The sequence below is a fragment of the Typha latifolia genome, chromosome 3 (assembly GCF_019914945.1).
Source record: "Typha latifolia isolate L0001 chromosome 3, TyphaL0001v2, whole genome shotgun sequence".
NCBI lineage: Eukaryota > Viridiplantae > Streptophyta > Magnoliopsida > Poales > Typhaceae > Typha > Typha latifolia.
Window position 1 is genome coordinate 14,062,609 of NC_133088.1, and position 13,421 is coordinate 14,076,029.

Sequence of the window (13,421 nt, forward strand, 5' to 3'; positions counted from 1 at the left end):
TTAAAATTAGGACAAAATTTTATTCGTTAAAATGGACTCCAATATTAAGCCTCTCATTTTTTATAGTTCTCGAAGATAAATAAATAAACAAAAGCCTCTCGAAAAGAATAAAATATAGTTTTACTTCAATTCTTCTTTTTATTTTTTAAGTTTAACCTCAATTCTGAAAGAACTACGAGCGAATATCACGTAAACCCTAAAAGATAAAAATAGAGAGTAAATTGCAGGTTGTTTCACTGTAGTTATGTCTAAAATTAAATTACCGTTAATCTTTTCAAACTTAATAAGAAATGTATAATTTTTTCTATAAAAATTTAGTAGAAGAAATTTTTTCAACATAGTAAATATTAAAATATCGGAAGTACTCTTCTCATTTCTATTAAATTGGCTTATCATATCTTATTCTTCAAATATAAAATAATGCACTTTTAACCTCTTCTATTTTCTACTATTTAAGATCTTACTTATTATGCGACTATCATAATATACATCCATTTAAATTTAAAAATTAATTATTTAAAAAACACGTGTAGAATATCATATTTATTCAAACAATATGATTATTATAGTAATTTATACTTTCTCATACAAATAAAAGTTGGGGGATAGTTTGGTATTAGGCATTAGGGGACCCAAAAATATATTAACCTATTTAACGAGGAAGGTAAAACCGTAATTTCATTTTCTTTTGGCGCATGTGCGGTTTTGCTGAGCTGGATAACCCTCCCGAGATTCCGGCGACAACATGCATGCCAATACGACAGCAACCCGCTGACGTGGACGCACGAGCTGCCACCGTATCCGCCCCCATCTCGGCATCCGCGCGAATCACGAGGCGCATGTCTGGGTCCCACCTTCGAGAGCCTTCCATTCTTAAATGGTTGCCGCGCCAAACCGCCACTCTCCCTCCAGCCACACAGCTGTACACGTGCCACTGTTCGACAGGTGAGTCGACTCCATATTGCTACTCATTCAACCGGCCCGTATTCCTCCGCGTGGCAAGTTCCTATTTGATACCAAATACGAATAACTCTTTGCCAACCAGTACGTGACAAGTGTCGATTCCCCCCTCCCCCTCTCCCCACGCTCGGGCTCAAGACAAACGGATCGAACATTTATTTTACTATCTTACTACTCTTTGATTGAAATTGAAAGTAATGCATGCATACCCTTGAAAAGTTTCTTATTTGTTTTGTACCCCTCTTAGAATTTCGTATTTATATGAATCCTTTTTAAAACCTTTTATATGCTTTTTTTTAGTTACTTTCTGATAATTTATAATTTAGAGGGTAACATATGTAAAAAAAAGAATAAAAAATATTTTGTCATTTTACCAGTAAATGTTTTCAAATTTTACCTATTGTTTTTAATTTTATGTGAGGAACTATTGCAAACAAGAAATTTTTTTGGGGGGTATATATATACATAAAGAATTTTATATGGGTTTATAGGCCAAAAAAAAATTCTCTTGGTTGGTAGAAAAATTCAGCCTTAATTTTGCAGGAGAAACAGATAATTTCTGAAATAATTTTAGTTAAATTAAGGGTGAAATTATAGTTAAATTTATGCATGGAATAATTTGAATAATGTTTCTAATCGAGAGCAAGAGTAATTTGATATTTGATTGTGAATCTAAAACAGATAAAAAGATAACCTAAAATCAAACAAAAGGGGGATAAGTATTCTTTGGTGTGGATCAACATAATAGAACTAAAATTTAGTATTAGCAGCAGTATATATCACATACAAGTTAATTATTTAATCACTCACGCAGTGTAATTTTGGTCGAATTGGAGCTCAAACTTTTGTAACAGAAAATAAATTCAAGCAGTTTATAAGATGATTTACTAAATTATGAGGTTTGTTTGTAGGCCATCGTCGATATCTTTCTTTTTATTACGTATTAAACTTATATCAGTCTTATTAAAGTTAATAAAGTTCATCTGTCTACTACGGCCTTTTCTCTCTAAATATTTAAGAAAAATCTTAGAAATAAAATTTAACTTTATTATATTAAATATGAAATAATTCTAAATTTTTAAAAATTAGAGAACTATATTTTCTCGGAATTAATCCGCCCCTCTTCGTTCAGTCTCTCTCTCTCCATCAACTTCATAACTTCATCATTAGAACATTTTTTTATTTTTTTATTTATTTTTTTTGCATCACAAACAATGGACCACCAATCAAAATAATCCAAAATTAATTTAAAAAGAAGCAAACCAATCTTATCCGTTGGTTCCTGCACCAACGGACCCGAACCAAATCAAAACACGGTGGGGCCCTCTTAAGTTTTGGACGTGACTTAATGATGAGGGTTTAGTCGGTTGAGGGCGGCAAAATTAATCACAAAAAAAACCCAAAATAATTAGCAAAATTTTATCTTGGAAAATATTAAATTCTAGAAATAAAACCCCACTAAGCTTTCGTTCTTTGTCTGCACCCAACCCCTACATCACCATAAATACTACCCCTCACCTCCTTCAACTCACTCCTCACTGAAGCCTATAACACTTCCATTTCCTAAATTATTTTGTGAAAAGAGAAGAAAGAAGAAGAAGAAGAAGAAGAAGAAGAAGAAGAAGAAGATGGCCAAGGACGTGGAGGCGGTGAGGGAGGGGGGCGAGTTCACGGCGAAGGACTACAGCGATCCGTCCCCGGCGGCGCTGATCGACTTTGACGAGCTGACCAAGTGGTCGTTTTACAGGGCGGCGATTGCCGAGTTCGTGGCGACGCTGCTGTTCCTCTACATCACCGTGGCGACGGTGATCGGGTACAAGCACCAGTCGGATCCGACCGTCGATCTCACCGACGCCGCGTGCAGCGGCGTCGGGATCCTCGGGATAGCCTGGGCCTTCGGGGGCATGATCTTTATCCTGGTCTACTGCACCGCTGGCATCTCCGGTAGGTTTAATTCTCTCTCTACATCTCTCTCTATCTCTCTCGGTAGAAGAATATACTCGCATGGCGCACGATAGCCTCCAAATTAGTTCCGTGCTACGGTGCGCCAAGAACTGAGGAGGATCTTTCCTAAAAAGATCAGACTTTTCCTTCATAGATTTAAAGCTAACGAACCAAACTTCGTATATATATATTGAATTGAATAATTTTAAAAATAAAAATAGACTGTCGTTTTACGTCTTAAAAATTAGAATGGAATTTATATTGATTTATGCAATTAAGCCCTTCGCAAATTTATATATTCCAAATGCATGCAGGTGGTCACATTAACCCGGCCGTGACGTTCGGGCTCTTCCTAGCCCGGAAGGTTTCCCTCAACCGGGCGTTGCTCTACATGATCGCACAGTGCTTGGGCGCCATCTGTGGCGTTGGGCTCGTCAAGGGATTCCAAAAGGCCTTCTACGTCCGGTACGGCGGCGGCGCCAACGAGCTCAGCTCCGGCTACTCCAAGGGTACCGGGCTCGCCGCAGAGATCATCGGCACCTTCGTCCTCGTCTACACCGTCTTCTCCGCCACCGACCCTAAGCGCAACGCTCGTGACTCTCATGTCCCTGTAAGTAACTATACTAATCGGTTCTATTAATAAATTTTCTGGTCTTGAAATTGTTTCGAATTTAGAATGGTACGTACATTAGATAAGGGTATTTTTTAGGAGCAAATTTATTTTTTTGAAAAAAAGAGGAAAACAAGGATAGTTTTAGCATTTTAAAAGACAAAATTATTAATCATAAAATAACTAAAATACAGGGTGTTATTTAAATTTTTTCCTTCCTTTTGTATTTGGTCCCTAGTCACAAATGCTGAAATTGGTACAGTGGTCCTTTTACTGTGTACCACACCAATAGCTAATTTGAGCTGGAAGTGTCTGAATGGAAGTTTTCTCCTAGCATGCTTTTCTGGATATAAAGCTGAAAGTGCTGAGATCTATGAGAAGATCATATATTAAAATTGTATAGTTTTGAGGGGCAGTCCTTTTTAAAGGCCTTATTTTGTACTATGTTTTGGTTTGGTTTTGCCCCTCTACCAAATATTCCTAGTGGGTTGGGGTGAAATGTCAAAAAGATGACCCACTTGCAATTTGCACCTTTACAAAAAGTTTAGAAAGACTAAAAGCTAATCTTTGATCATGGATATCACCAATACCTAGAAGACAACTTAAGGGAATAATTCTAATTCCTATCATGTGTTGTAACCTACTACTACATGCACTACCTTTTCTTTTTTCCTTTTTTTTTTTGAAAAAAAATCTTAAGTATTACAATTTCAAATGCTTATTTGTTTAAAAAGATTGGGTCTTCTTCTGTAGGTTTTGGCTCCCCTTCCAATTGGGTTTGCAGTGTTCATGGTACACTTGGCCACTATCCCCATCACTGGTACTGGAATCAACCCAGCAAGGAGCTTTGGAGCTGCTGTGATCTACAACAATGACAAGGCTTGGGATGATCAGGTACACCAATTATTCTTTCCAATGTCCCTTTCCTGAATAATGCCTAACATTATCCCTGTGGAAAAAAATATTCAGTGGTGGTCCCTTATCTGATAGGGCTCTCTGTGATCATTTTTTCTACAGCATTGAGCTAGAAATCTTTATGAAGGACCACATCTGTATACATATATATATCACCTAACCTCCCATTACAATCTTAGCTATGTCATCTGCAGTCACCTTTGAATTAGCTTCAACTGCAACTTTTCAATAGATGAGCAAAACATAGAATCTCATGAAAGAAATTTCTTTTTGTTGTGTCGTGCAGTGGATATTCTGGGTGGGTCCCTTCATCGGAGCGGCAATCGCCGCCGGCTACCACCAGTATATCCTGAGAGCTGGAGCTGCCAAGGCTCTGGGTTCCTTCAGGAGCAATGCATAATTCTTCCTAGCCATGTTATTGCCTGAGCTTGGAGCTTTGTGATGGAGCAAGAAGTTGTAGATACATAAGGTCTTCAATGTGCTCTGCTATCTATTCTGTCATTTGTTTCAGCTCTGTTGGGTTTCTGCAACCAAATTGTATCATGAGTGCAAGTACTTTTGAGTGTATCTGGGAGTTATCTTTGTTCCTCCCATCTGTCTGTCTCTCTCCAACTTCTCGGTGTATCTGTAATTAAGAAGTTGTACTTTGTTGCATTCAGTGTTTGCCAATTTGACTTCCAATTCTACTGTCTCTATAGTTCTAAATTTTAGTAGTAAAGTTGTGGTGGTCTTACATTATATTTGGTTTTAGTTGCAAAAGGTGTGCTCTCTAAGGTGTCTAAAAATATTGACATAAATGTAGCCCAAGAACTATGAAAGACTTTTAAACTACATTATTTAAAACATCATTATTTTCATAGAATATTTTTAATAGATAGTTGCTGAAGTGAATAAAATACATATAAGTTATTAACATATCTTAAGTTTTTGAAGTTTACAGTATAAAATATTTATAACTGAATTTTCTCTTACAAAAAAAACAAGGTTTTTTTGTTCTTGTAATATGATATTGGTAATATTATATATCTTTAGAATAATTTTAAATAATTTATACAAGAGTAAAATAGTTGTTTATTAATCTAAATCTAGTTTGACTAGTGATTAGTTAGATCTAACTGATGAGATTGTTATTATTATTTTTTTTGTGAAAAGATTCAATGTTTTTGGTGACAAATATGACATTTTGAAGAATATAGTGACTATTATGATGTTTTAAAACTTTTTAGAGGCAACTACATAAAATCCCAAAGATAAATCCTATGCAGCAAAACCCCGATGTACAAAATATTTGTGTCTGAATTAAGTGTGACATGTGTCACAGCTGAATACGTTCTTTTGTTAGGTCTCAAAATTAAGAAATACGAATAAAATGGCAGGCTTATCACAATCGTCACCATAACCATTATTAAACTTGGAAGAATGCAAATAGATTAAGGGACAAGTTCTTAGCACCGTGCGGTATTAGGTGATGAACAAGATAATTAGGTTCCTTTCCTTTAGCTTCACTGTGTCTTGGTTTGTTTTTTTAAGCTATAAACTCAACCTTGATGTCTCTGAATTATTGGTTAGTGATTACTATATATTATCTTCTCTCGAGGTTATTTATGTATATTGGGTTGGTGACATAGCTGGCCTTCTTGAATTATATAGAGATGTGCAGAATGCATAACTGGTTCTACAGTGTAAACTTTAAACAAAACCTTTGCTGCTTATCGGTGATTGCTTATATCTAAGTTATAAGCTTTATCATCAAACTATGAGACATGAAGCACAAGATCTATACTCATCTAAGAAACAAAATTGTAGACAGATGGGGTTCTTTCAACACTCTATATTCTCTTCTGCATTTGCCATGATCAAGGAGAGAAAGGAAATAACTGAGAAGAGAAAGATGAACAAAAAAGAAGATACTCTAAATAGATTCTAATGAATGTCAGAACATCAACCATGGTCCATTCATCAATATTGATGTCACTTTTTCCCGACATTATTAGAACTCAATCCCGTTATAGGAACCATTTGCCCCTAAAACTGGATTGATTATACTATGCTGATTTTGATTCTCTACTGGCCCCTCGCACTGGACTTCAGAATACTCCTTGGTTGCCTCAAATATCACGCCATCACTCTGTGCAATTTCTGAAGCATCTTCCACCTTCAAAGTTCCGGATTCATCTTTGTCTGATTTTGCTATTTGCTCATCCTTGTTCTTACGAGGAAGCCTCCTTTTATTCCATCGCTTCTTCAAGTTAGCCTTCTTTGGTTTAAGTTGTTTCACGGATTCAATTTGCACTTCTGACTCCTTACCCTTCTTTTGGCCGGGAACTACTGTATACTGTGAGGTACCATTTGCACCCATCTCAGACTGGCCTGCATAAAAAATTCCAGTATGCCTCAAAACATACATACAAGTTCAAATCAATTGTTTTTACGTTCAAAAAATAATGTATGACATCCTACTCTGGATTGCTAGAAGAGCTGTCCGGGCTGCTTTTATTTCTGCTTCTTTTTTTGTTCTTGCTGCAGCCCCTATATATTGTATCCCACCAATCTCAACAGTACATGTGAATGGAGTGGAACCTGAGGGTTGTTTATTGCACACATAAGATGGGATTGCGTAATTCATTTTCTGTGCATATTCCTGAAGCAGATTCTTGCATAGGCCAGTTTCATGCTGGAAATAATGGTTTAAGAGGTTAGGAATTAACTAGAACATGAAATGTGGAAGGTTCTCGTATCATGAAAGAAGTGCACAATAATATACTGATGATGGTTAACAAAAGCATTAGCGTTCTGAGAAAGCAAGAGGGAACATATCCCCCCAGAAAGCTAAACATAATTACCATGATAACTCAAGATCATTATGCATATGACGATCATTATGCGTATGACGGCAATTTTGCTGAATTCAAGCATAATACACCTGATTGGTGTCAAATATGATAAAACTTGGAATTAACAGGAGAAGATATCAATTACAAGCTTTAATTAACACATAGGGGAGATGGAATTGCTTCAGAAGATCATTTATAGTATTAAAAACTAAAAGTCAATGAGGATTATATGAAAACGTTACAAGAGGATATCAGTTCAGCTATTAAACTTGGAAGGGAAACATGTTAATTTTAATGGTGCATAAGATTGAGGAATTGCAAAATTAATGTTCTATAGCACTTTTCCTTCTTATTGTAATTTTTTTTTTGGACAAACTTTTTAAGAAATGCTCATGGGAGTCTAATTTGTTTCCGACTCTGTAATTGAGATGACCCACCACCAGGATTGTGGCTTTGAGCTATCAGCATCTGAAGTGTATTATATCGTCATCTTTCTTTCTCTCGTCTCACAAAATTAATTTGGTTCCGAGTTCCGATTCACAATTAACGATCAGCCTATAAATAAAAGCAACTCAATCCTATTAATTTGATTAAAGAGCTAAGGAAGCAGTGTGTTGTGATGTCTTGAGTTGTTGAACATATCAGGTACTATCCTAAGATTCATAGATACCTAATAGCATATGCAAGAAAGAAGCAGTCAAACATTAACTTGTGGTGAACACCTAATGCTATTTGCATCATGTATGTACTATTTTGAGTACAGAACTTATGACATAAAACAAAGAACTTACAACTGTAGGGATGCATTCAACCATCTGGCCTGACCTGTGTATTTCCATGAGTGCAATCTCAGCAGCTGACTGCTCTGCTGCCTTTCGGTTGTAAAATCCAGGCAGAGAATCATATCTGACATTATTAACAATCACAGTGGACTTGAATACGGGCTCATGTGAAGGACCTTCTTTTACGGTATGGTATTCAGGAGTAGGAAGGCCAACTTTCTGTGCATACTCTTGCAACCGACTTTTGAATACATAGCAATTAGCTACCCCTGAAGTCAAGTCAACATATGACAATCTGATATGCAAATTAATAGAGGTCACTATCTAAGCTCATGTAGTCATGAAGAAAAAGAGAAGGTACAAATGAAGTGATCAAAACCATTTTTATTAACATACACACTTTTCTTATAAGAAAAATAGTGGAGAAGAGCTAAGAGAGAAGATGAAGTCATGAAATGCAATGAAACATAGGATATTCTTTTGTCAACTTTTTATGTACCATGTATGAAACTTCTGGATACCTACATAAGCTTCAAGTAAATATTAAAACATATGGATTATAAATAACACCTAAATGTCCATGAATACTGCTATGGTCATTGATGTACAAAATGCCACATTTTTATAAAAAGAAAGAGAACCTCAAAAAAAAAAAAAAAAAGTAGCAATGAGGAAGAAAGCATGCAAGTCCTCTAACCCTTTTATCTTAAATTGAAGTGCACCTATCTATTGTATATATCACATAAAAAACAGTCAGAATCATATAATGGGGGATTCCTCATAACCAGATAAAGCACATTATTGCCTAGAATTTCCATCAAAATAACCTCAATTTCTCAAGCTTAGACGTTGCTAAAAGAAATAAAAATTATATATATTAATCTCTAATATATTTTTGATTTCCACCAAAAACACACATTTTTTTGTACATACCTTGTTTTTGTTTTCTGTTTTTTTTAACATTTTTTCCAATTTTGCCCTGCGCCCATAAGAGAGAGAGAGAGAGAGAGAGAGAGAGTTGTATAAATCATTTAGAGCCGCATTAAATGCATCTTTGACTCAATTAGATATGTTGATATTCTATAATAATATACAATTCTCTTCCTTTCCTTCCTCCAGCCAAAGGGAATAATCGACCGAACCTGTAAGTACTATATATTAATTAAAATTTCTCTTCTTCCTCTAGCCAAAGGATTATAGCAACTACATAATACATTCTAAGTTATTACTACTACAATTCATAATTATTACTCTTGTAATTCACATGTTTTACTTTTGTAGCTCATAGATAATACTCTTTGTACTTCATAGCCATTACTCTCGTAGTTGGCAGTTATGAATGTAACTCATAATTAGTTTACGTATGACGTAAATATGTGTAAGAGCAAACATTTATTACAGCCTGCATTTTCTTGAGGCAAAAGTAACGGAATAGTACATTTAAAAAAAGTCAAACAATTTTGCAAAATATAATTCACAAATATTGAACATATTTCATTAATTCGTAGTTATTTTTCGTAATTCATGATTATTTTACTTATTACATATATATATATATATATATATGTATATCTGTGACACAATAGATATTTATTACTGCCCAAGCCTTCCTGAAACAAAGATAATAGAATAGTACATTAAAAAAAGGTCAGACTAATTTGTAGAACATAATTCACAGATTTTTATGTAGTTCGTAGTTATTTTACATACTGTGTATATAGGTGAGAGAGAGAGAGAGAGAGAGAGAGAGAGAGAGAGATAACAGGCATTTACTACTGCCTGTGTCTTCCCAAGGCAAAAATATCAAAATAGTACATTTTAAAAAAAAGACATACTAGTCTGCAAAACATAATTTGTAGTTATTTTATATATTATATAAATATATGTGTGTGTGAGAGAGTAAACATTTATTATTTTTGCTTCTATCTGAGGCAAAAGTGATAAAATAGTATAATTACCAAAAAAGTCAGACCATATTAAAAGCATAATAGATTTCTCTCTTCTCATCACAATAAAAGGGTGGTCACAATTAGTATTTTATTCACCACTCATTTAGAGCATAGTCGGAAAGAAAAAAAAAACCTGGTTTGCAAGGAAAACGTAAAACGAGCATGACTTATGAAAATGAAAATAAAATGTGTTTTTAGTGCAAGTCACCCAATATATATCAATCATGGATTTCCCTTTACACAAAATGTACCACATGTACACGAAACTACTCATCTCCTAGAAATTATCTGCAAAACTTACATCTATACTCAAATAAGACCATCTTAATGGATAAATATCCCCTGGTTTGCAATTTAAGAGAGAAAGACAAATATATACTAATTCTAGAGATTAATCAGCTATTCTAGAGTGCAATTTAGAACCGAGAGATTTTACACAAAAGTGAAAATACTAGAAAATATAGAAAACCTCATAAATTATTCCCTTGCACCTTCAATTCAAGCTATAAGCCTATAATAACTAATTATCTCTTTGGCAAGGAAGAAGATCAAACAAACAAAGAGAAAGAAAATCCATCCTCTGTATATATATGGAGAACATAATAGATGAGCTCTTTCAGTTGGAAATGAATGAAAATAAAAATTATAAGAAGCTCTATTGGTAAATAATTTCATCCAACATCGTACATCGCTGTCCTCCTTTTCATTAATTTATCAGTATGATCCTTTGGCTACCACTCCATTTTACATGACAGATATAGCTAGGCTAAAGTTCAACAATGAGGTTCAGATATTTCATGAGATTTTTCTACGCCATAGTTGAACAACTCCTTTGTAGGATTCTCATGCTGCTCTGCCAGATGTAGGTGAACCTACAGCAAGTAAAAGTGAATAACGATAATGTTGTCTAAGGATTTAGTCCAACCCATATGACCAAGATGGACTGACTTATAAAACTGGCAGCCATAAGCTAATATTGGCTATCTTCTAAAAAATGGCAAAGCGTTAAACAATTCATTCCCCAATAGAACTTGTTCATATTAATGGTTCGGGTGCATTCAACATTCTCATGGGTATGGCATCGACGTCTTTTATCGATTAAAATGCAAGTGTAGCCCTCGCTAATGGTCAAATAGCCAATATCACACCAAAAGGGTGTGTGATACGCGAGTCCTAAATGTAACGAATGGAAAATCTAAACAACTTATCATTTCCATTCACTCCAAATTAAGCCGAAACATGATAGCAAAATTAGAGCTCGAGAGCTCAAAAACTACACCATCAAACTGAATTCATGCAAAGTAAAATGACATGTAGCTATGCTATGACCACAAGAGAAAAGCTCACCAGGCGAAGTTGTCGCCGACGAATGCTGCAGAGCCGCCGCGTTTCCATCGGAGGAGTGCTCATACGACAGCAGCGCTGAGTTGGTCGGCTGGACGATGGGGTTTTGAGCCATCGAGTACTCAAATCTAGGGCTTGGAAGACCAAGATTGGGGTTAGGAATAGGGTTTAAGGGTTTTTGAGCTAGGGTTTTTGGGGGACTTGGGTCGGGGAGAGCTGAAGGAAGTTTACTCGGGTCGGACTTCGCTTCTGGTATGTGGGCTAGGGTTTCGGAGGAGGAGCGACCGCCATTGGAAGAGCTCGAGAGGAATGGAAGCGGGAAAAGGGAAGTGCGAATAGTAGTACAGCGAGTTACGCGACCTCGGCGATCGGAGGACGCACTCGAGTGTCGACAGCAACAGAGTCCCTAGATATAAATGTACATGCTGAAAAGAAAATAATATACAAGAAGGAAAAAAAAAGTGCCTCTTTTCAATGCTTCTATAAAATAAGTAATAAAAATAGTCATAGTCCGATGATCTACAGGGTAAATTGCTACAAAAGCTCCCGCAACTCTTGTCATAAGTCTTCAAAAAAAGCAATCACACAATAGGCTCAGGCACACATTAAGTAGTGGTCGATGAGTAGAGTTGGCTTTGATGAAAGAAAGGGAAGGGAACATAACAAAGCTTCATGCAAGGATAGAGGTGGATGGGGAAGATGGCCTTAGAGGTCGCTAAGCTCCGAAATCGATGGTGATAAGAGGATGCAACAATCAAGTTGACGCAAACAAGGCACCACCAATGGGTCAACATGGACATCACTTACAGCTAGAAGAAGGTCTAAGCTAAATCACTCTATTCCTATAAGCTACACGGCCTCGAAGGTTTGTCGGTCGAAGCTCTTTGACCGAGATATTCCACCTCTCAACTAGACGGTGAGGAAGGATTGAGAAAAATACTAATCAAGCTGGTACAACACAAAATAACAGGATAACAAAGAAATTAGCTTACCAATAACTTCAATTAGAGAACCTGACGAGATTAAAACTAACAATTGTTTGAGGAGGGTCAGCGGAGTATACTTAACTTCCATTTAGCTACTATACATATCTCCTAAAGCTCAAAGACGAGGTTGTTTCACTTTTTGTTATTTAAAGTTTGTTATAGATTTTACTTGAAAGACTCGTTAATCATGAAATTCATGGCTAAGTTAGGACCTTCATCAAGTATTAGAATTGTCTTCTATATTTAAGTGAATGCCCTATTTAATGAACTCTTCGGAGAGTATTCCTGCAACTAGGTGCCTCGATGCCATTGAAACTCTAAGTCTTGGCCTAGATCTTATGTCCCTTCTTAGTCGCTCTAAGACAACCATCGAGATTCACAATCTAAGTTCTCAAAACAAGACTTTGCAACAATGCTATTACGAAGGTAACCACTTATTACATAGAAACATGGATATCACAAGTCTTGGTTGTACTTTTGTCCACACCATTGCCATTTAATACCACTACTAGTGTTTTCCTCCAATTAACTCAATATAGCTTTGCAAAACTATACCATGCACACCACTAAGCCCTCGAAGTCTTCAAGTACTCTTGGTCTTCTAAAATCTTGTTCATGTCCCCACTTCACATTCACAGCTAACTCGTCTTATGCTTGACCTTGGCTATATATAAATATCGTACTTTCATTACCGTGGTGCTCCATGCCCAAGCTGCATCCTGCACAAGATAGACAATTGAATACCGATCACTTACAAGGATGTTCGCCAATGCCTCATTAATATAGCACTTTACCACCTACTTCTCCTGCCTAGCTCTAAGGGATTTGCAAGGGTCTATTCTCAATTGTCATTTTAAAGCCTACGAATCTCCAAGGACATCTCACGCTAACAGTTCTAACTGAACAACACATGTCTAGCCAAACATGTCCATTCCAGTGGACAAAATCGTCGTAAGGCTTTCCTCCAGTTTGTAATTAACCACTGCCTCTAGCCTCAACGAAACCCAACAATTCCCCAAGGTTCCATCAAACTAAGAGTCCCAGCCAAGTATCACATACTAAAATAGATTTGTTCGTCTCGATAGACTACTCTGTTA

The 13,421-nt window shown here is 36.1% G+C and overlaps 2 protein-coding genes across 2 annotated transcripts; one reads left to right on the top strand and one right to left on the bottom strand.

Moving 5' to 3' along the window:
- Window positions 1-2,331: 2,331 nt before the first annotated feature.
- On the top strand, window positions 2,332-5,110 carry LOC140783383 (probable aquaporin PIP2-2). The gene is made up of 4 exons (XM_073130258.1): window positions 2,332-2,904; window positions 3,219-3,514; window positions 4,268-4,408; window positions 4,716-5,110. The coding sequence occupies exons 1-4, from the start codon at window positions 2,589-2,591 to the stop codon at window positions 4,827-4,829; spliced, it is 867 nt and encodes a 288-aa protein (XP_072986359.1). The 5' UTR covers window positions 2,332-2,588; the 3' UTR covers window positions 4,830-5,110.
- A 1,211-nt stretch (window positions 5,111-6,321) lies between these two features.
- LOC140784413 (double-stranded RNA-binding protein 8-like) lies at window positions 6,322-11,846 on the bottom strand. The gene is made up of 4 exons (XM_073131813.1): window positions 11,342-11,846; window positions 8,055-8,314; window positions 6,890-7,103; window positions 6,322-6,799 (listed from the first exon to the last, which is right to left on the bottom strand). The coding sequence occupies exons 1-4, from the start codon at window positions 11,451-11,453 to the stop codon at window positions 6,420-6,422; spliced, it is 966 nt and encodes a 321-aa protein (XP_072987914.1). The 5' UTR covers window positions 11,454-11,846; the 3' UTR covers window positions 6,322-6,419.
- Between the last annotated feature and the right edge of the window lie 1,575 nt (window positions 11,847-13,421).

Coding starts and splice junctions, on each gene's coding strand:
- LOC140783383 (XM_073130258.1), top strand. CDS start 2,589: ATGGCCAAGGACGTGGAGGCGGTGAGGGAGGGGGGCGAGTTCACGGCG. Junction 2,905..3,218: donor CTGCACCGCTGGCATCTCCG/GTAGGTTTAATT, acceptor AAATGCATGCAG/GTGGTCACATTAACCCGGCC. Junction 3,515..4,267: donor CTCGTGACTCTCATGTCCCT/GTAAGTAACTAT, acceptor CTTCTTCTGTAG/GTTTTGGCTCCCCTTCCAAT.
- LOC140784413 (XM_073131813.1), bottom strand. CDS start 11,453: ATGGCTCAAAACCCCATCGTCCAGCCGACCAACTCAGCGCTGCTGTCG. Junction 8,315..11,341: donor GTCGGCGACAACTTCGCCTG/GTGAGCTTTTCT, acceptor ACTTGACTTCAG/GGGTAGCTAATTGCTATGTA. Junction 7,104..8,054: donor TTGAATGCATCCCTACAGTT/GTAAGTTCTTTG, acceptor CATTATTTCCAG/CATGAAACTGGCCTATGCAA.